General features: G+C 37.9%; 1 protein-coding gene across 1 annotated transcript; it reads right to left on the reverse strand.

Annotated features, from left to right (window-relative positions):
- Positions 1-500: 500 nt before the first annotated feature.
- LOC118826936 (ectonucleoside triphosphate diphosphohydrolase 2-like) lies at positions 501-21,296 on the reverse strand. The gene is made up of 9 exons (XM_036598020.1): positions 20,633-21,296; positions 15,798-15,915; positions 12,482-12,632; positions 11,606-11,765; positions 10,302-10,529; positions 7,802-8,071; positions 4,323-4,442; positions 3,377-3,511; positions 501-1,258 (listed from the first exon to the last, which is right to left on the reverse strand). The coding sequence occupies exons 1-9, from the start codon at positions 20,750-20,752 to the stop codon at positions 1,049-1,051; spliced, it is 1,512 nt and encodes a 503-aa protein (XP_036453913.1). The 5' UTR covers positions 20,753-21,296; the 3' UTR covers positions 501-1,048.
- Positions 21,297-21,795: the final 499 nt, after the last annotated feature.

The raw sequence follows: 21,795 nt of genomic DNA on the forward strand, positions 1-21,795 counted from the left end.
TTTTAAAAACTATGGTAAAACAATGTCTCAGACATCAGGAAACGTTTGTAGTTAACCATTACATGTAATAACTTTGTGATGTAGTTTTTAGAAGCAATAAACCCAGTTTATTGTCTGGTTCAAATAACACCACTCTCAATGCAAATCACCTTTTTCACATCAAAGCACTTTGCATGGTGGAATTCCCCTTTGAGTAGAAGTATAGGTACTGTATCAAAATAAGTGAACCCCCATGCTAATGCAATGCATCACCATTTAAACATACTCAAGCACACCAAAGTAAAAGTTGTAACAAATATATTTTGTTTGGTGGTGGTGTGCTGACTAATCAGTAGTGCGAGTCCTCACAAAACGTTGCTAATTAGCATAGAGCAGTTTTATTGTACAGAAATATAAATTTGGTCTCACAGGAACTCAACTGTTCGCCAAGAGAAAAACAGGGACATTGCCAGACATTTTGATTCACAGGTCACTTAAAAGAGAAAAAAAAACCCACAGTATTATGAAAGATAGTTTTTTATTCATCATCAGTACAATCATGTCATTAGTTTTAATCTTCATGATTTTCTGTGTATAAAATGCATAGTCCCTGAATTCAAAATGTTTCACATATACAAAATATTCAAATGTTAATATTACACTAAAAAATAAGTACTGTACATAAAATTCCTGTAAAAAGTGTAACATAAGCTACTTAAACATTCTTCCTTCTAAAACCTCCAACTGTCACAGAGAACAAAACCCTGAATGTGTTTATTAGTACCAAGAGTAAACAACTACAAACGAGTCCATTTAGTTTGAAAAAGGTATCATTTATCCTTAAAGCCTATGGCTTTTCTCTTTCCAGGTCATAGTGATGACTTATGCCACTATCTAATTTTACAAACTCAGTAATAGCGATATAAACAGCGAAGCAATAAATGTTTTTCACTTTTATCTGACATACCATGTTTCTCTTCATAGACGTAGACTTTTTTACTAAAACTTCCTGTTCAGTGCATTAATGACTTACAAAAGCTTGCTGAATCACAGTGCTGTGTAGCTGTTATTAAAGGACCACATCACTTTCTTTCTTCTTGCGGAACATGAGCAGAAAGATAGACAGGAGTGCTACAAACATTAGAACGGTGAAGAGGAAGATGAGTGTACTCCAAGCCCCTGGATGCAGGGCCTTCCTCAGGGCCACACTCTCAGACGGCAGAAGGCTGCTCAACCTCAGCATGTAGCCCAGAGCCCAGCCAACTGAGGTGTCCCCTGCCTGAAAAACCCAAAAACATTTTATTAGGATTATAACAGATTTGAAAACTGAGTTCTGCTTTTATAACAGATGGTGTGAATAAGGCCTGTTTTACACAGATGACCTCTGTGTGTCATGAGCGATACATCATGACTGCTACAGCTCATTTGCCATTCATTTACACAGTGTTTGCACTGTAGAGTGGTGCAGCAAGCAGATTCTACAGACAACCTTCTTCCAAATGGATAAACAGTCAAATCAGTTGCTTTACTCAATAACATGCAAGTTATAAAGGGGCACGATACATTTGTGCAGCCTCAGCAGCTTTCTGATTTCTGACAAACCAATCGTTTTCATGCCTGATAAGAAATGTGTGTAGCAATAAATGGACAGCTAGCATCTTGTTTGAAAACAACTCTAAACTGGTAGAATTAGCATTTTTGACATTTTTATTTGGGGTTTCTGTTTCTTTTTCATTGTTTTTTTATAGTTTATTTCACTGTATTTTGCTGCACGGCATATGCAGCACAACGAAAAAATAGGCTCCATGCCATACACCACTTTTGGCACTTGTCTGGGATACATTTCCATGCTCTTCACACAGGTTGCTCACTCCATACAGGTGCAGTACGTGTAAAAAAGGCTTAATTGTTAAGTGGTACGTAGAAGGGGCCAGTTGACCTATCTATGCTCCACCCACAAATGTAGCAACTGTCACCAGGTTGGACAAGCTTTATAGAACGTTGGCAAAAATGTCTGTCAATCACCTCAAACTTTGTTTAGAGTCACTACATGTTGAGTTTCCAGTTTGAATTGCTATGCTACGAGCTGAACTCAGGGCCCAGTTTCCCAAAAGCATCTTAGTGGTAGGATCATCTTAACCCTGTAACACTCCAGGTTTATTTTATAACCAATGCCCAGCTCATCACAGGTACCCAGTTACCCACCATTGAGAACATTTACCATAAGCGCTGCCTGGGCAAGGCGAGGAACATCATCAAGGACGTTTCTCATCCCAAGCATGGACTTTTTACCCTCCTCCCGAACCAGCAGGCTCAGGAAGAGCCTCTTCCCTGAGGCGGTGACCCTGCTGAGTGCATCTTTGCACTCACTGCATTGTTACTGTGCTTTATGTCGTGGCACTGTCACACTATTCATATTTGTACAGTCTATTACTGCACTACTCATATTTGTACAGACAGGCACTGTAAATTTTCTTTACTCTGCATACTTATCATTTTACATATGCTGATATGACAGTACATACCACCTACATTTGCATTTTCTCCACTCACTCTGTACATACATATATGAATTTATACTTGCAACATCTATATTTTTTACCACTCTACCATCCTTAATTGTACATACTGCAACTGTCAATTGTCGGTTACTTTCTTGTACTTTATATGTAAATAATACTATATTCTGCACTTCTGGTTAGATGCTAACTGCTATTTCATTGGCTCTGTATCTGTACTCTGCACAATGACAATAAAGCTGAATCTAATCTAATCTAATAAAAAATACTTATTATTCAGTAACTACAGGGACTTCCATGCAAACTAATTGAGCTATTCTTAGGTTATAAAAGTGTGTAAGAAAACTTGGCTTCTTAAGGGGTTAACAAGTAGAGAGTGTTCAGTGTGTTGCTCGCTCTCCCGTTCAAGAATCGTCTTTGTGCTAAAATGCTTTTGGATTTTTGGTTCACCATTTTAACATAAATCAAAACTAGTCAGAGGGGGGCGACAGAGCTTTAGACAGCCAATCTATCTTAACAGTGTGGCCTTTTGCACACATACAAAATAAAGACCATTTGTAATTCCTTACACTCTCTAGATTTAGGTATTCTGACACAAGCAGACTACAATTTCTTATTAAGCTGAATTACAGTGTTCTGTAAAGCCTGGCCAACCTTACAAGATCCTGCCAAGGAATGCATTTGAGAGTGGAGCGTCTGTAAATTAATTTACAAATGGCAGGACAGGAGATCTCAAGAAATCATAAACTGACAGATTGACGGATGGAACATTGTGCAAGTTTGCACATTTGCTGTGAGAAAATAAGAACTGACCCCCTTTCTACAGTGTGATGTTTCACTCAGAAGTGTGCGTACTGTTCATGGTGCTCAGGGCTTACTTTCTTTTGGAAGGAGATCTGGGGAAAAGAGAGCCGATCAAAGCCGTAGCCTTTGAGCAAGAGCACTTGCATGAAGACTGTGGCTGCACAGTAGTCCTGCAGACGGCTCTGCTGTTCTGGAACCTTCTCCAGCATCTTTAAACGAGACAGAAAAAGAGAGAGTGAGAACATCAAAAAGCTGCCAGTCATATCAATGTAGTTCATATTGATTTCTTCCAGAAGCAATATCACATGTAAGATTTATTACAGAATGAATTGCGAACGCTCAGTCTATATGCATCGGTACTCTTAATGTCAGCCTCCATTTGTCAAGAGAGTTTAGACAAGGTCATCAAACACACAAGCTGATGACTGAATAGATGTTTGAAGAGTACACATCTTAGACGGCCCGTATCACAGAAAACTGAAATAAAAGGTTTAATCTGGTATGTCAGTCCATATAGTCAGTATATTGAAATGATAAATTAATTATGAATATTATTTTGAATTTATAAACTATAAATACATTTCATTGTTTTTTTAGCCATTCAGGCTGAAGTTATAAAAAGTGTTTCATTGCGAATTGTTTTTTGAATGAGGCACAATATATACCAGCCAATCAAAACAGAGCTCATTTACATATATCAGTTCTATAGGCACAGTGACAAAAAAAACAAAAAAACAAAACCTAGGATAAGGCAAGGCTGAAAAATGGTCATGTTAAAATGAATTCTAACTGTACACAAATACAACTAGAGGATCTTCAAAAATAAAATACAATGAAGATGTAAGATATGGGATCCTTAAATAGTGCGACGGACTGTTAGATAGTAAGTGGCCTAGACTACATTTCAGCTTCCTCCTTCATGAGTCTAGGATGAAGGTATTAGCCCTGTAATGCTGAAATATAGAGAAGCACATCTCAGAATAGCAGGGACAGAATTAGCTCGGCAGGGAAGGGTAGTACCTCCTGGAAGCTCATGTTGCAGACGGTGATGGCTGCCTCCTCTAGGAGAACGGGGGTAGAGACAGTGATGTCAGTGGTGTGCTTCAGGAAAGAGTGAATGTAGAAGAAGGCAGAAAATGCCTGCAATGGAGAGAAAAGGAGTACTTTTATATAGAGAAGCATATGATAACCAGTCAAATGGGCTTTTTTCTTGAGTTTCTAATGAACTGTTTTAAGAAGCTGGGAACATGTGTCCATTTTTTGATAATTATTGATAAACAGCTGTGAAACAAATGTATTGCATCTTTTTGCATGCACAAATGTTCTGCCATTGGATTGAGGGTAAATTTTAAGCTTCATCAAATGTGGTAGTTGTTGTTTGAGTACCTGGTGTGGTTAAATCAGTCCCATCACAGCCTTTTTTTGTGATTGTTGCAGCAATTCTTTTTAGAGGAAGGGAGAGTTTATAATAAAACTGTAGAAATCTGTAATGATTGTAAGCCTGATATAAACCACTTGGATATAAAATAAACTGGATATTAAGTGTCCCTGTGAGAAACGAGTACATACAAACTTTACATTTTTAAAGAAAAGAGTTTTCAACATTTTACACAAACATGACATTATAAAACTAATTTTATACAAAATTAGAATCATATTTTACAGTCAAATGTTGAGGAAAGACAAGGAAAAGAAGTAAAATAAGTTATTTCACACTGATTTTGGTAGAAGATACAGTAGCACTCTATATTCTACCACTGATTATGGTGAGCACTGTAACTTTAAACTACGTTGGGGCAATATCTAAAAATATTTAGCATGATAGTGTGGTGACGGCCACAGGGCGCACTGCGAACTAGGAGCTGGCACGCAGAGAGCCGCAAAAAGGGCTCACACGCCCCAACTGAAAAGAGGTACTGATTACTGATTGTACCCCATCCCACCACGAAAAAACACACACGGCATGTGGCACAAAAGATGCACGCTTACAATCATTGTGAATGTACTTATATGATTTATATGTTTAATGCACAAATAATGTGTGCATTAAATGTATAATTGGGGTGGGAGGTGTATTATGTATGGCTGGGTGGGATGGGCTTGGACAATTACTGGCTGCTTGAAGAAGCAGACAGACAATCAACAAATAAGCTGCAAGTGTGCTGTAGAAAAAACACGTTAGTAATTGTCAAAAGCCGCAAAACACACATATATAACGTCCAGTAAATAACTTATGTACAAAATCGAACAGATTTTTTCCCAAGAAAATTATTTTGGCTCTTAGACTTGTGTCGCAGCATGCCTCAGCGTCGATTTTGGATTTGACTGTATTTCATCTGACTTCTAAACGTCTTGTAGAGGAATTAGCTAATACTGTAATGCTGACACAGATAAAATGCTGAGACAGATACAATGTAGCGAAGTGCCATGTGCCAAGTTCACACGGTTTTGTTTAGCCTAAAAATATACAAATAGAATATACTTATATTTTGTAACACTGAAAAGTTTATTTTTGCAGCTGGGCGCATGGAGGTACAATGGGTCTGGAGGCTGTTCTGCCGAGTAGCAGGTATTGTGTGGAGACGTCCTACACAAGTGGAGCAGGTTATGGCAAACACAGGCAGGAGTGGGCAAGGTCCATATGCATAACCCAAAGAGAGCAGATGTGGGTGGGCACGGCGTGTGGTCAAAGCGGGTGGATGTGGATGGGCAAAAAAGGCGCTAGATTTTACAGTGTAATTCATATTTCTATCCTCAGTTGTGTGTAATACACAAAACATGCCATGTTTCATCTTGAATTAATGGTAAAATCTGGCCAGAGACATTGAAATAATCTTCAAAGTTGTAGAATCTCTTTATATTTTTTTTTACCTGTTTTACCTATGTGTACGTATCTCTTATCTCAGACGTTCTAACAGCTAAGAAAGAACTCTCAATTTTAGTAAAATTGTCAAATTTCCTTCCGATAATGTGAAATTATTATTGTTTGCATTGTTATTAATGGTCTCTGCAGGATTAACTTTCAAGAATACCTTATTCAGAGACTATTTCATCCTCTTGCCCCACTTATTAGAAATAATAATTATTTCTAATACCATAATTAATAGAAATAATTTACTCACTCCTACATCCCTCTGGCAGAAGCGGAAACTGACATACATTATATTGCCAAAAGTATTCACTCACCCATCCAAATCATTGAATTCAGGTGTTCCAATCACTTCCATGGCCACATGTATAAAACCAAACACCTAGGCATACAGACTGCTTCTACAAACATTTGTGAAAGAATGGGTCGCTCTCAGAAGCTCAGTGAATTCCAGCATGGTAGGATGCCACCTGTGCAACAAGTCCAGTCGTGAAATTTCCTCGCTACTGAATATTCCACAGTCAACTGTCAGTGGTATTATAACAAATTGGAAGCGATTGGGAACGACAGCAACTCAGCCACAAAGTGGTAGGCCACACAAACTGACAGAGCGGGGTCAGCGGATGCTGAGGCATGTAGTGCGCAGAGGTCGCCGACTTTCCTGCAGAGTCAATTGCTGCAGACCTCCAAACTTCATGTGGCCTTCAGATTAGCTCAAGAACAGTGTAGAGAGCTTCATGGAATGGGTTTCCATGACCGAGCAGCTGCATCCAAGACTTACATCACCAAGCGCACTCCTAAACCTTGTGGAAAGTCTTCCCAGAAGAGTTGAAACTGTTATAGCTGCAAAGGGTGGGCCAACATCATATTAAATCCTATGGATTAAGAATGGGATGTCACTCAAGTTCATATGTGTGTGAAGGCAGACGAGCGAATACTTTTGGAAATATAGTGTAGACGTACTGAATATTTAACTACTACATATTTGTGGTTTCAAATATTAAAAATAAGATTATGTCTCAAGTTATGTATTTTTCAAAATTACTTGTCATTACAGCCCTATGGTTTTATTTCAGTGGCTAAAGAGAGAGAGAGAGAGAGTGAGAGAGAGAGAGAGAGAGAGAGAGAGAGAGAGACATTAGATGGCAGTATAGGAAAGAATTAAAATGACAACAGACAGGTACCAAAGGAGGAAAGAGGGGTGAGAAAAAAGACTGAGAAGGACGGCCAAGAGGGGGGAAAAGAGGGCTGAGGAAAAAAAAGGAAACAGGGACAGACAGACACAAAACCAAAGAGCAAGATTGCATAATCACATAGAAACTATGATGACATATGCGGTGTGCCCAAAGGATCCTGCACGCTTAAACTTCAGAGCAGCTTTGAGCTAATACTGTTCCGCTTGTCAGCACTGCTTAACATCACCGCTGCTTCTGCATTCCCTCAGACTTCAGCAGAAGTTAATATTGTTTTGAGCCCCAGACTGAAAAGACCAGCAGAGACATTAGCGCTTCCTGAGGCACGAGAGACGAAAACATTAGTGCTGTATTTTTCCAGTCGAAGGGACGTGATCGTAAAGGCTTGTCCTAGTCATTATACAGGATGTTTCCAAAATCATAGCAAATACTCCTACCATAAAGTTGCCACTGACGTTGGGCTGGAAGACATTGTTAAAGGAGCACTTGGAGTACGGGCAGGACTGGAAGGAGAAGATCATTGACATGTTTCCCAAGCAGTGCTGGTAGTTCCCTGAACCTTGTATTTGCAGCTTCTTCTCAGCGGTATAGGGTACGGGTCTTTCTTTTGCTGTGCATGGGGAATCGAAAATGGCATCCAGGCCCATGGACACATTATGATCTGATGGATAGCAGGGGTGGATTACGGGGCCGTCGGATCCCTGAGTCTGAGAGAGGAAAAAGCAAAAAAGAAAACAGTTATTCATGTATTACACACAATTATACTGACACAGAATATGGCAGACTTAGGCTACTGTATTATCTTAGTTCAATGTCGTACCAATGTATTATGGTCCTTTTCTTCCTAATAAGCATAAAAAGTTGCTAGTAGTATACTTATGTCTCAGTAGGTAGCCAGCTAAATTTCCTGTTCTACCTTAAATGGTGCAGCAGTTATTCTGGCACCTCAGGCATCAGAACTGCTGCACCATTTAAGGTGGAACGGGAAAATTCGAACAAGAAGCTGGCGAATAGTTGACTTCAGCTTTATTTCACCGAAGAATTAGGGTGGGCATAATAAATAATTGTCACCCCCCCCCCTCTTTGAAGGCATATGTTGCTCTAAATTTAACTAAAGACCAGCAGTGACGTTGCTGAACTTACAGAGCACTGCTAGTAGCCTGTTAATGAAGTACTGTTCTTGTTTATCTGAGGGTTGTGCCATTTCATAGGGGAAGATTTCAGCCACTACCCCTTGCATCTTTTAGGTTCAGTGAAAAATCAAATGTACACAATTTACTAGTCTTGGTACCAAGCCCCTTGAGTTCCTAAAGACTGACTGGGTGAGAGGACATTTTACTTTTGGAACTGAATACAGTGGATCTGACTGGGGCTAATGGCTGCTATCATTTCCAGTCAGACTGCATTCTGAAGATTGTGAGCATATAATCCCACCTGTATGATCGACCAGAGAGTTGGTCCCCGAAACAAGACCCCATAGCTGGCAGAGTTGGCTTTACCTAAAAAAATCAAGGGCCAAATACTACATTTTCCTTGCATTAATTTTTTTTTCTCTGAGATCCTTTTCTAATGTATGTGTGGTTTAATCTACCACCTTTATCCAGGAAATATATTATTTTAATGCTTAGTGTTAATAATTCAATAAAGAGTAGACTGTAGCTAGTGCCAGCATGTGGTGAATGCTGCATTGTGTCTGATTAAAACACAAGAAAATGATGTAAAAGCATTTTTCTAGAAACAGTATGACAGGAACCAGTCATACGGATTAGGTGAGAAGATGACTCTATAACTTAGGAAGGAGGAGAAGATAAACATGGTGGATGGTTGGCTGTAGTTAACATCCAAGTCATGAACAACTACCATACAGTCCCATGGGGGGAAAAAGATAAAGAAAACATCTTCCCTGGCCTTTTAACCCTAAAGCTCAGCTCACTTCCTGTAGCAGAGCATCATGGGAAATGGAGTGTTTACTCCTACTACTGGGATTTCCAACACTTAGTAAGTTTTAAAGATATAATAAAGATATAATATTGGATCGGTGTCAGTATCGGCTGATACTCAAGGTGCAAATATCAGCTTTGGTATCATAAATAAATTGTATTCAACTCCAAGTGGCCAAGTGTGCAGCTTGCTTTTGTCTCATTTTTGATGTCAAACATCCCTGAAACTACAACGTTCATGTTAGTTTTGACCTCTCAATCATCAAATTGAAAACTCCATTCAGTAGAATTTTTTTAATATCTAGGCTGTTTAACTGCTGATCTTGCTTCAAAGCCATTCTCATAGCCAGTTTAAATATCTGTATGTGAAATCAACACATTCTGGGCTTTCATTTGAGGGGACAACAGAGCTGGACAGTGCAATCCAAATAAGTGGCTGAGCCCAGTGTTGGCTGTTGCTGTGCTGGTAATCCACAGCTTGGCAGCATTCTGTGAAACACACTTTTCTATTTGGTTTGAGAATGTGAAACCCACTAGATTTACATTGAAAGCAGCAAAGAAAACAGATGCGAGTTTCATGAGTAAACTGTGAACTTGACAGCTACGCTTACCTAGAACACAGTCAAACAGCCATGACAGGTTTCTTGTCCAAAGTTTGCTTGGCACTGGAGCTATGAGGTTGATGCAGCTAACAAGTTTTAGGCACCTGTTAGCATTGGGCAAACCGCAGTTCTAAATCACCTCAAACTGTGTTTTATGCAAGCATGTCAAAGGGTCAGAGAAGTCTCTGACAACGTATGACATACTGTTAACTATAAAATGGGCATTTTTGTAGCTGATGACTGGTTTAGGAAAAACTGCTTTAATATTATGCCCCAAATTCAAATATGCCTACCATCCTTCAAGAACAAGGCATTCTCAATTAACGCAGTTGCCAGTTACTTATTCCTTTTACAGGTGCCATTGACAGCTGTGGCACTCAGATTCCTGTGTTTACCTTGACCAAGTGAGCCAGCAGCTGCCGTAACATCTGGTCCCTGCCGTAGCACAAGAAGCTTTGAGTGTAGATGCTGTAGTTTCGGCCGTACAGTCGCAGCATCATCAGGTTGTTAACGTCCTCTACTTTTTCCCTGGTCTCAAAGGTAATCTGAGTGGAGGCTCCGCCAAAATCTAGTGCGCCAACTGTGTTTCTGCCAGGGAACAGCCAGTGGCCTACAAAACCGTACTAGTAAGAGAAGAGGAGCAAGGTCAAAGAGACAGCAGACAACAGAGCAGTGCTACAGAATTCTGGGGCGATTCCCAAACAATTCATACTGTACATATAACAATACGAACATGAATGGATCCAGTCAGGGAGCCAAGTTGTATATATATATATTTATATACACACACGTCTGTGTGTGTGTGTGTGTGTTGTTTTTAATATATATAATATTCTATCCCCTGTTTATCTACCTCAGACTCCCATATTTCATATATGAAAAAAATGTAAAACTGCACATATCATAGCTTTTATTTCAGATTTTAAATTACTGTATAAAAACTATACTGGAATGGTGCAACACTGGTGTATAGTAATGTATATATTGCGTATATGTGTATATATTTAAAGTCAAATGTGTGTGTGTATATATATATATATATATACACACATATATATATATATATATATATATATATATATACACACATATATATATATATATATATATATATATATATACACGCATTTGACTTGAGTGATTTTCACTCACCTTCACACCTGTGTAAATGTGATGTGATAATAAATGTGATTTGATTTGATTTATTATTTCCATTTCTTTGTTTCTTAAAAGCATACAACATCGTTTAGAATTGTTTGTTTGTATGTAAAAACTGTTCTGATTGAATGTCCTCTATTGTGCCCCATTCACAAAAAAGGACGGGCTAAATTGCTCCAGGTTAAATAGATGGTTATATGCGAATTTATAAATTTGCAGCTTAGTTATTATATGCAAAATGTACGGACTGGGAAGTGAACAGTATGTGTGTGTGTGTATGTGTATATATATATATATATATATATATATATATATATATATATATATATATATATATATATATATATATATATATGCATCAAGAGTGCATTAATCTCTTTTATTTAATATAATAATAAATAATAAAATAATAAAAAGGGCTTTTTAAATGAAAATATTACATTATATAAAATAGTAAACAATTTACAGTTTTCTCAAATTCTCTGAAACAAAACCATGAAAGTATTCTATTTTACTACTGAAGAAAAGCTGTTCTCTTTACCTTGATAAAGTTTTCTAAAAGGTAGTTGACTGTGACCCAGCCGTATGCTCCTTCCTCTTGCCCAGTCAAGATAGTGGCCCCTTTGAAGCTAAATGGATACGCCTTCAACTTGTCCCCCACTTCCTTTAAAATCTCATCTGACACACTGGGGTTGGAAATGCTGTAGAATATATAAAACCATGCATCTTTGGTATATGATTTGCATTGTCAAGTACCTCAGGCAACTGATAATGCTGTACAAAGATGGTGTATGTCGCTCATTAAGACTGGATTAGGCTGAAGACGGCACCACTTTATTAGCCAATAATATTCCCATATTTTTTCTCTTTAAAAATGACTACGCTTTCAAATTAGCTATTTTTAACTGGAACACTGCATTATTTAAAATAAAGCAATTGTAATTCTAGTATAATACTATTTGTTATTCTTATGTTAACATAGGCAACATGTGGCTACTGTTGTTATCACATGGCCTACTTCAATTTACATTACATTATGTTGCACTACAATAAATTCTATGATACTTTTCTGGATAGATTTATGATGAAATTAGATCAGATCTCATCTCATATATCTGATCTAGCATTTTCTTCTAGTATTGGCCTCATACTAAATATTTACTGCAGTGGTCACCAGCCCTGGTACTGGAAATCTACTTTCCTGTGAAGTCTAGTTACGCCCAGTCTGCCACACCTGTTCCAGCTAATCAACTTCTTCAGAAGTTCTTGATTGGCTGAGTCAGAGGGTATTGTCAGATAAGACAGAGCTAAACTCTGCAGGAAAGTAGATCACCAGGAGAAGGGCTGGTCACCACTGGTTTACTAGATCTCCAGACTAGGCACTCGAGAATGTCTTAAAACAAGCTGTGTAACTCACTTCAGCAGTCTCATGCCAGCTGTAGCTCCGAGGTAGACAGGAGTGAGAGGGTGCCTGGCTTTGGGAATTTCTTGAACAGCTTTCTCCATGCACTCCTCCAGGCTACGAGCAGCTCCTCCTTTTTGGCCTGCATAGCTAGATATTCCTCCACCTAGTGGGAAAAAACATCAACCTCCTAGCACAAAATCTACACAGCAATTAGCATATCTGCTTTATTTTCAGCTTAAGTTAAGGACTTATTTACTTATGCAGGGCTGACCTTGACCTTTTCCAACAATATGATGCATTTCCTGTAACAGTTCAGGGTGTGAATCATGGTGTGCATTAGAACAGAAGTACTATAATGTCTAAAAGTTTGGAGTCACTATTAAGTTTTTTTTTTTTTGCCATTTTTTTTTATATACAATAATAACTTGCACAATGTGGACTTACAATGTGGATATATTACAAACCACTCACTGAAAAGTGTTTTTAGATGCTTGATTCAATATTTCAAGGATACAGAATAAGAAGTGAATGCAATGACAAATAATATACTGTGCATATTTTTTCTGGATATTAATTACGTTCGAGATTATTAATATTATATGGTGTTCTCGGTCCTGTTAGAATCAACTACAAACTTTAGTGTAACTAATGAGAAATGAGGTTAATGCTGGGAGATATAGGCAAAAATCTTATCATTTTACATTTTCCATACTATTCTATATTGATCTTTATTGATAGACATCATGTGCATTAGTACATAATATTCAGTATTTAGTATTTAACCCTAAAGTAGTATTTTGAACCCTGAAAAAAACAAATATGCTTATTTTGGTCTAATATTCATATTTCAAGTTAACTGCAACTTTACTGGGCCTTTACATTCAACACTCTGCAGTGATCAATCAGTTAATCGGAGTCACTGACCAAGATTTGCCCTCATGATGTCTCTAGAACAGCTATTGAGAAGTTCAAAAGTCTGTTTTAAGAAGTTTCCAAAAAAGAGAGGAAACAGACAAAAAATGTGTCCCTTTTCTTCATGCCAGATGCTTCCGTTGAAGATTACTTGTCAGCAATAATCAGGGAGCATGGACAGTCTCATGGTATGTGTCAGAACATGGTGGCTGGCAAACCTCCAGAGACTAGCGTGACGGGGATCCCAAACTGAATTGCTTGAGGAACTGCCTGTGATGGCACCCTGAGGGCACCTCCACAGAACAAGGAAGTGTACCAGAAAGAGCACTTTCGATTTTTTTCACACTTCTGTAAAACACCACACTTCACTAGTGTGAAGAGAAGTTCACTGTCTGAGGGGGAATACGCTTTACATGAAGTGAAATTTCTGAATCATTTATTAAGGATAAGACAGGCCTTTTGAGAAGTATACAACATACTGATGTATGCACATGAACTAAAACTAGCAGTTTCGCAATGAAACATCTGTATGGATTCCACGGTTTCACATATCTCTTTATGAATCTCTTTTTTCATTTCATCTGTCTTTTCTTTCACTTTACCTTCCTCTCTTTCTCTTACTCACACACCCCTTTACTCACTCATCATGTCTTGCCTTGGTTCATATACACTACATGCATGAACATGCTAGGGGTGGGCATCTGTTATCATAATTGTGTAATATAATGTCATAACACATTTTTCTGAGTATATCATGGGTATTTTCAGTACTTCTAGAACACTGAACAACAGTATTGAATCATATAAAAGACGAATTATAGGGAACCTGTAATTATTTTACAGTTAACTGCATAGTAACAAACAGCTGACTGGATGTCATAAGAGGGGCTCATGATGTCTGTGAAATAAGTGTACAATGTAATTTGTAGTTCATGTCTATTTAATATAATCAGCAAGCTTGTTTTACTGAAACTATAATTGTGGTAATAATCTTATTTCATTGTTCAGTTTTGTAGGAAGCAAAAGGGCCAAATTCTTAAAACAGCCGGTGGAAAATTATTCAGGCAATTTTATTTTCTGTGGTATCTAGATAGATACAGCCAAGCAAGCTAAACTGAAGTCCTATTATATGAATGAGAAGCAGAAAATACAACCAACGTCTGAGACAGAACCTTGGAGGTGTGGAAAAATATCCCTGCAGATTTATTTGTCTCCCAAAAAGAATGGAAGCTGCAATCAAGGCAAAAAAGGGGACACACTAAATTGTGAAGTAATTAATATTTAGTTGTTGTAATTTTTGTTAAATATTTGTTTTTTGCTTTTTTTGCCTGATGCTGAAAAATCAATAACTTATTTTGGCTGAAAATTAAATAAATCAAAGGTAGTCTATGATTTTCCACAGTTCTACATATTTATAAAATAATTTTAACATGATGCTAATACTGTATAACATCATAGGTTTCAATAACATGTAGAAAGCTGTGTTCTGAATAATGAACAGAACTGTAGATGATTTCATAACAACCGAAAAAGCTGTAGAACATTCTGAATAAAGTTATGATAAAATTAACACCCAGCATGCCTTATATTTGAAAATTGATCAAATCTCAAGATAACTTATCAAAGGATAACTAGAAATGGATAATTACAATATACTATTTATCATTTAATAACTTCTTGATGTTCCCAAAAATAATAAATAAAAAATCTTAAAATATCTTCTGGGGTCTAGTTTACAGTTTTTTAATCTACACTGATTAGCAAATTAGCTATTCAGCTAAATGGCCAATTACAAAATGCATACAGGCACAACTCAAAACTATCAACCTGTAATAATGTTTCAAATGTGATAACTACTGTCACTTTCAGAGTTCTGTGTAAAATGTGTGAGGCAGTAATGGCTACTGTTACAACAAACCTGCATCACCATAAACAGCTTTTCAAAGCATATATATATATATATACATATATATATATATATATATATATACATATATATGTTATTCTTTACAGATTAAGTTGTTCATGCTAACTGTTTTTAGCTTTTGCAGGGCATAAGAATGTGCTTGCAGTTGTAAGGTAAGTAGCCAAACAGGCAGAAGTACACAATTTTAATCATAATTTATCACTTCTCATATGGTCATTGTGATATCTAACAGCTTTATCGAACATCGCATTTTACATCCATATCGTGCAGCCCTAACTGACACTAGGGCTGTGGCAATATGAGAATATAAATCATTATTAGGATAAATTATGTCACGATACAATACAATATACTTCTCAGTTCAAACTGATCTGATGTCTAAAGGAATAAATATCGTGACTTATCTTGTATCGTCAAAATTTCTTGAGGTATAACAATATTATATTTTACCCCATCGCCCACCTCTTATTGACACACACAAACACTCACCCTTCACATGGCACTCGCTGTGCTGGGTGACGATTCCTGTGCCATTCTGCTTGTCTGCAGGCCATTTGTAGATGAACATCGCTGTATGAGAGGACCCAGCATCCAGGACGATGCCATACTGGAAACACATACACAAAAGCCAAATAAATGAACTGTGGGAAACGACCTGAGTGACACACAGTGAAAGTCAAACAGCCAAGATAATCAAGACTGACAACATGAAGATTTATTGTACACCAGACACCTGCAGTGCTGCTGATATGCCTTGCAGGGGCACCTGAAACAAACATCTCCTTGAGTGAAAGAGCTCATAAGATCATCTAGATGAGCAATATTTATGGTTTCCACGCAAAACCAGTTTGGCAGTTATGGAGCCCTTGGTAACAGCAGAACAAATCCATAGAACTTACTGTTAATTAAGAAGCTAATTAAAACAAAGGACTCAGTGAATATCCTTCTTTGAGGGTTGGGCAATGTGGACAAGACAATACATGCAACTAAGGCAGTGGTAACAGTCTTCCTTGCTCAGACCCGCTCTCCACCCTTTAGAGAGTTTGCGTAAGGATTCCCTCTGGCTTAACGTACATCTGCTCGCCACTATTCTGTCTGCTGTCCTCTCAGGTGCATTGACTAATTCATTCTTTCCACTTCGCTTCAGTGCTCATAAATTATCATGTCCTTTAAACTTCTCTCAGCTTCTTTCTCATGTTGCATGAAATGTTAACACCCCCCCATACATATACTAATTATGTTGTGCATTATTGTTATGTTTTACATTTATTACAACATAACAATTTGAGAAAGTAGAATCTTTGACATTTTAATGTGAATTTGAATGTCTTGGTTGCTGGCATGGACTCCACAAGTTTGTACAAAAGCCTGTGTGGTTTTGCCTGAGAGCTGTCTGAACATGTACTTCAGTGGAAAAGATTATATACAAGAACAGGTCCTTTGTAGAAACATGGTCAATGTCCCAAATGTGCTTACATTTTCATATATATACACACACACACACACACCACAATACACCCCAATATTTTGTGTTTTTATATACCTAAGCGGTCAGCCTTATCATCTGTGAGCCAAAAAGCATGCTTGTTTCAAAATCTAGCTTGCTGACTGGCTGCCAAAATTCTGTACGCATGTAATTAATGTCAGTGCTTATCAGTCTGTGATCTGTTGTCGTCAATACACTCACTTCCACCCACTTTCAGGTTTTCAAAGAACATATCGAAAAAACAGTAATGTTCAGGAATCTGTGTCAAAGTTGGGGTATCAGTATTACTGATGCACCACACTGAAATTTCTTGACAGAAAACAAAACTGAAATTTATGACACACTGGGCTACAAGCCAAAACCCAAAAAGGCTGATAAAAAATAAACAGTTTAACAGTTTATATGAAATAAACTCACTACAATTCTTGGTCTGTAGGCTACAGTATGTGCCACGAAATCCATCACTGTGAACAATTACAGAGAATGGTTACGATGCAGATGTCCACTATTTTTTAGTTATACTTTCCACTTTAGCACCATCGAGTGGGATGTCATGTTTTCAATTGGTATAAACCTGCAGTGAATCAGTTATTGAGTGCTCTAAACAATGTCCGTTTATACTAGAATTGAACAGCATTTACAAATCGCTTGTCTAATGTCTCTCACAGAAAGCATTAAATACCTCCAGATGGTCGACATCTTCGCTGTTGATCAGCTGTCACTCAAGAAACACAGTATTTTTATCATTTATTTTCAAAAAAATAAATGATAATCAAAATTATCTGTAAAGTCTTTGTAAAGATTTTGAGATGTTGTTGTCAAAGTTTTTCTCATTTCTATTTCATGTCAAAACTTGAAAGTCTATAGGTTGAGAGAAAAGCTCTTTAAATGTATGTTGATCTGAGATCAGAGATGGCACTGTTGCTTCATGTTTGTCGCAAAGCATCCTGTGTCACGCCTTTTTGGTGGTGCTGTTAATCTATGAGAACAGCAAGATTCTCTTTGCTGTAGTCTTCATGTTAGTTCAGTCAGCACAGCAAAAACACCTTTGCTAAATGAACTTCTATAGTGGGCTGACATGAATACTTCTATAGTGGGCTCACATGAATACTGTAGCACTTCTTTCAACACTGCTGATTTCCCAGCAAAAGAGGACAATAGTAAAGGCAGGGTGGAGTGTACTTCTCTTCACCACTCAAACACACACTGCCAGAGGCTACGTATTCTGTTCCATTGGTCAAGCTGCAAAAGTCCTGCTGTTTTGGTGCAGACCCTTTCAAAAGGAGTTTTCAAAAGCAATGCTACAACGTGGTGAAAGAACTCTCTTAGACTGTCCTGAATTCAACCGTGTGGTTAAAGAGGCCATTTACAAAGCCCTTCCAGTTGAGAGGAGTGAAGTGATTCAACTTGATGAGGCTTGAATGCAGAGTCATTTAAATAAATATATTAACTAATGTCCATCCATTATTCACCCCCTTCCCCAGTCTGGTGGAAACTTGCCAATGTGGAGAAATCTAGGGCAGCAGCATCGTTTAAACATATCGTATGAGGACCAGAGGACAAAACTATGCACTTAACAGAGAGATAATGAAGCAAAGAAGCGTTTACTTATCATGCTTTATGAGTTTACATTTCTCCAGTTTGAATACTTAATTAAATTAGCCCTCGTTTTATGCCACATCCAACGGACCTGCAAATCTGCAGACTGTGTTGAAACAAGTGTCTTTCAAAGCAGATGTCAGTTAACCCCTTAAAATCCCAGGCTTATTACATACTATAAGGTGTATTATTGAGTAACTACAGGGACTTCGATGCAAACTGGTTGAGTTATTCTTAGGCTACAGAAGTATTTAATAAAACTTTGTGCCTGTCGGTGGACCCTGGACATTTAAGAGGTCAAAGGGGAATTTGACCAATTTTTCTAACTTTCTGCATAATTAAATGATTAAGATGCAAACAAAGTCATTCAGGGTGGTTTGATTTGAAATTACTCCTTTCTAGGAAAACCTAATGAGTCAGAATTGTTCACAGTGGTGGTGATAGGAACCAGACATCTAAAGAGTCTGATGCTTCTAAAAGCTCCCTCACAGGAAGTTATTACGTGAAAGAGCTACGAATGCACTGCCTGAGACATTGCTTTAAAATAATTTGGAAAGATATTTTTAATGGCAAAGAGGTATATGCAGAGCACTATAAGGCAAAATAGCCCCCAAGAACTTTTTTCCCAGACTTTTCTTTTTATTTTATCATTATCAACATTACATATAAAAACACGGAAGACACATGTTCAAATTAATTGTTTCCTTCACGTTTTACCCTGTTTTTTGTACTATAATACTTTATACTAACAATGTTTACTATCCGGTGTCGACCAGAGGAGGATGGGTTCCCCTTCTGAGTCCTGGTTCCTCTCAAGGTTTCTTCCTGTTTCTCTTAGGGAGTTTTTCCTTGCCACTGTCGCCACTGGCTTGCTCATGGGGGCTCGGACCCGGACTTCTTTTTGTAATGCTCATTTCCTTGTAAAGCTGCTTTGTGACAACACCTGTTGTAAAAAGCGCTATACAAATAAACTTTACTTACTTACTACTTACATGTAGGTTCTCTGGCTGTTTTGAACAGTACATGCAATGGCCATATTTTGTTTTGTAGACAGTGTGACCCCTGGTTCCTATCACTAACACTGTAAAGGAAACGATGTCTCTACAATTAACCATTTCACATGAAAAAACTGACTTTGTTTACATCTTAATGATTGAATTATGCAGCAATTTTGAAAAATCTGTTAAATTTCCCTTTAAGAGTGGAAATGTTTAACAATGATGAAAAATGCCGCCACACTTGTCGATCTAAAGTGGTGAAATATTGTATAATTATACCCTGGATGAACATCTAACATTAGATATTTATTTAACTGCATGTAATATTTTTTTAATTCACAACCAACTGTGGATTTTCTGTTGTTTTGTTAAAAATCAGTACAACCATGCAAAAAAAAAAAAGATTTAAATCTTCTGCATAATTTACAGATATAAACAAAGTTCTTCATAGTGGTTTGATGTGAAATGGTTAACTATGGAGAAACTTACCCACTCAGATTTCCTTCCAGTGGTGGTGACAGGAGCCAGGTTACACAATGTCTAGAACACTAATATAACCATTGTATTTGCTATCCAAAACCACTCAATCTAGATGTGTTTTATACATAATGTTGATTATGTTAAAATAGTGATGAATAAAATAGGTTTTCTTTGGGTAGTGTTTGCCTTATAATGCCCCGTGTGTGCCTAGAAATTAGTCCAAAAACTTCTCAACCAAAAAGCATCATATCCATTTCAAGCAAAAATTTTGAAAAATTGGTGGAATTCCCCTTTAAGTGATGCAAACTCACTCTTTGTATATTTTTTTTTCCAGCTTTGTTCTCATGCAATCTTAAACGTATATGGACCAAAAGAAATTTAACATTTCAGACGTGGAGTTTATGGGTTAAATCCTGTTGAAATAAGTCTTTCATATGACGTGGGCTTTGTAAGAGAGTGGATTTGAATTTGTGACAGGCTTAAGATGCTTCACACGGAGAGAGGCGGGAGAAAAACAGCTGAAAGGAGGCCAAGAGATTCTCTAGGTTACAGTATTAGTGGTGCAGGAAGCCGCTCTCTCTGTCAGCTCAGTCAGGTCGTGTTTAACATACAAACAGCCTCGCCTTCGATAGAAAGAGCGCGTTTAATGAATTAACCTGTTTACATGGGCGAAAAGAGCCCATACCATGAGCTCTGTGTCAAATATCATCGAATGCCTGCAGTGTCCCAGTCATTACATTACACTGAAGAAGAGGAATTACCATGTTCTGCGGAGTCTCCTTGATGTCTTCGGTGTTAATGGCGAGCAGGAGAATGCCTACAACTCCCAGCAGTAGAACTGCGAGCGGGGCAACAAGTCGACACTGCTGCTGGTTAGCCATGCGGCGCGCTACTTCTCAGCCGACGACTTTGTTGACCTGTTGTACCAGTCAGACTGAGACGCTGTGTGTGTCTGTGTGGGAAGGTGTGTGTGTGTTCCTACACACCATAAAGTGGGCATGGCACTCCTTTTGATCTGTGAAACCACTCTCTCTCCAGCGCTGAACACGTGGAGGCAGGCAAGGGCTTTCACAGACTTCATGAGGGAACAGAGACACTGTCCCACCAGGTAGAGGAGGAAAGACCGCGTGTGATCTTTTTTCCTTCTTTGTTTCCGGCAGCATTAGGTTATGTGGACAGTTTCAAAAGAGACTGAATTACGTTCCTCGGAGTGTTGATTTGGTATCTCGAAATAACTGTCATGTCGAAATAATGAGTTAGTACGGAGCCCTGCTGATGACAACCGGCATAAATAAAAATAATGCGTGGCCATGGCTTAGTAAGGCGTGGGAATGAGATCCTAATGTGTGGCCACGACTTAGTAAGCCGTGATCTCGTTGCCACGCCTTATTAAGTCATGGCCATGACTTCATCATCTCATTCCTAGTCCTTACTAAGTCGTGGCCACGCATTAGGATCTCCTTCCCATGTGTTAATAAGGCGTGGCCACCCATTATTTTTATTTATACAGGATGTCACCAGTGGGGCTCCGTAGGAATGAGATCCTAAGTCGTGGCCATGCATTAGGATCTCATTCCCACGCCTTACTAAGTCGTGGACACGCATTATTTTTCATTTTTTCAGGATGTCACCAGCAGGGCTCCATACGTTTCAGACATCTGGTCAGTTGAAAGTGAGAAAAAAGAACCAGTAGTGCTACGTTTTAAAAATACTCTTTTTAAATTATATTTTATATAATAAAGAAAATACTCTTTTTATTCATACTGTGTTGCACTAAATCCAGTTAAATGGGACTAATTTTGCTGTCTTTTTAAAGAAACGTGCTGTCATGTTCAGAAAAGCTTATCGTATTGTGACATAATTTATCACGATGAAGACATATATTGTCATATTGCCCAGCTCTAGTTTAACAGCCTGATAAAAT

This window comes from Colossoma macropomum, unplaced genomic scaffold, assembly GCF_904425465.1.
Source record: "Colossoma macropomum unplaced genomic scaffold, Colossoma_macropomum, whole genome shotgun sequence".
NCBI lineage: Eukaryota > Metazoa > Chordata > Actinopteri > Characiformes > Serrasalmidae > Colossoma > Colossoma macropomum.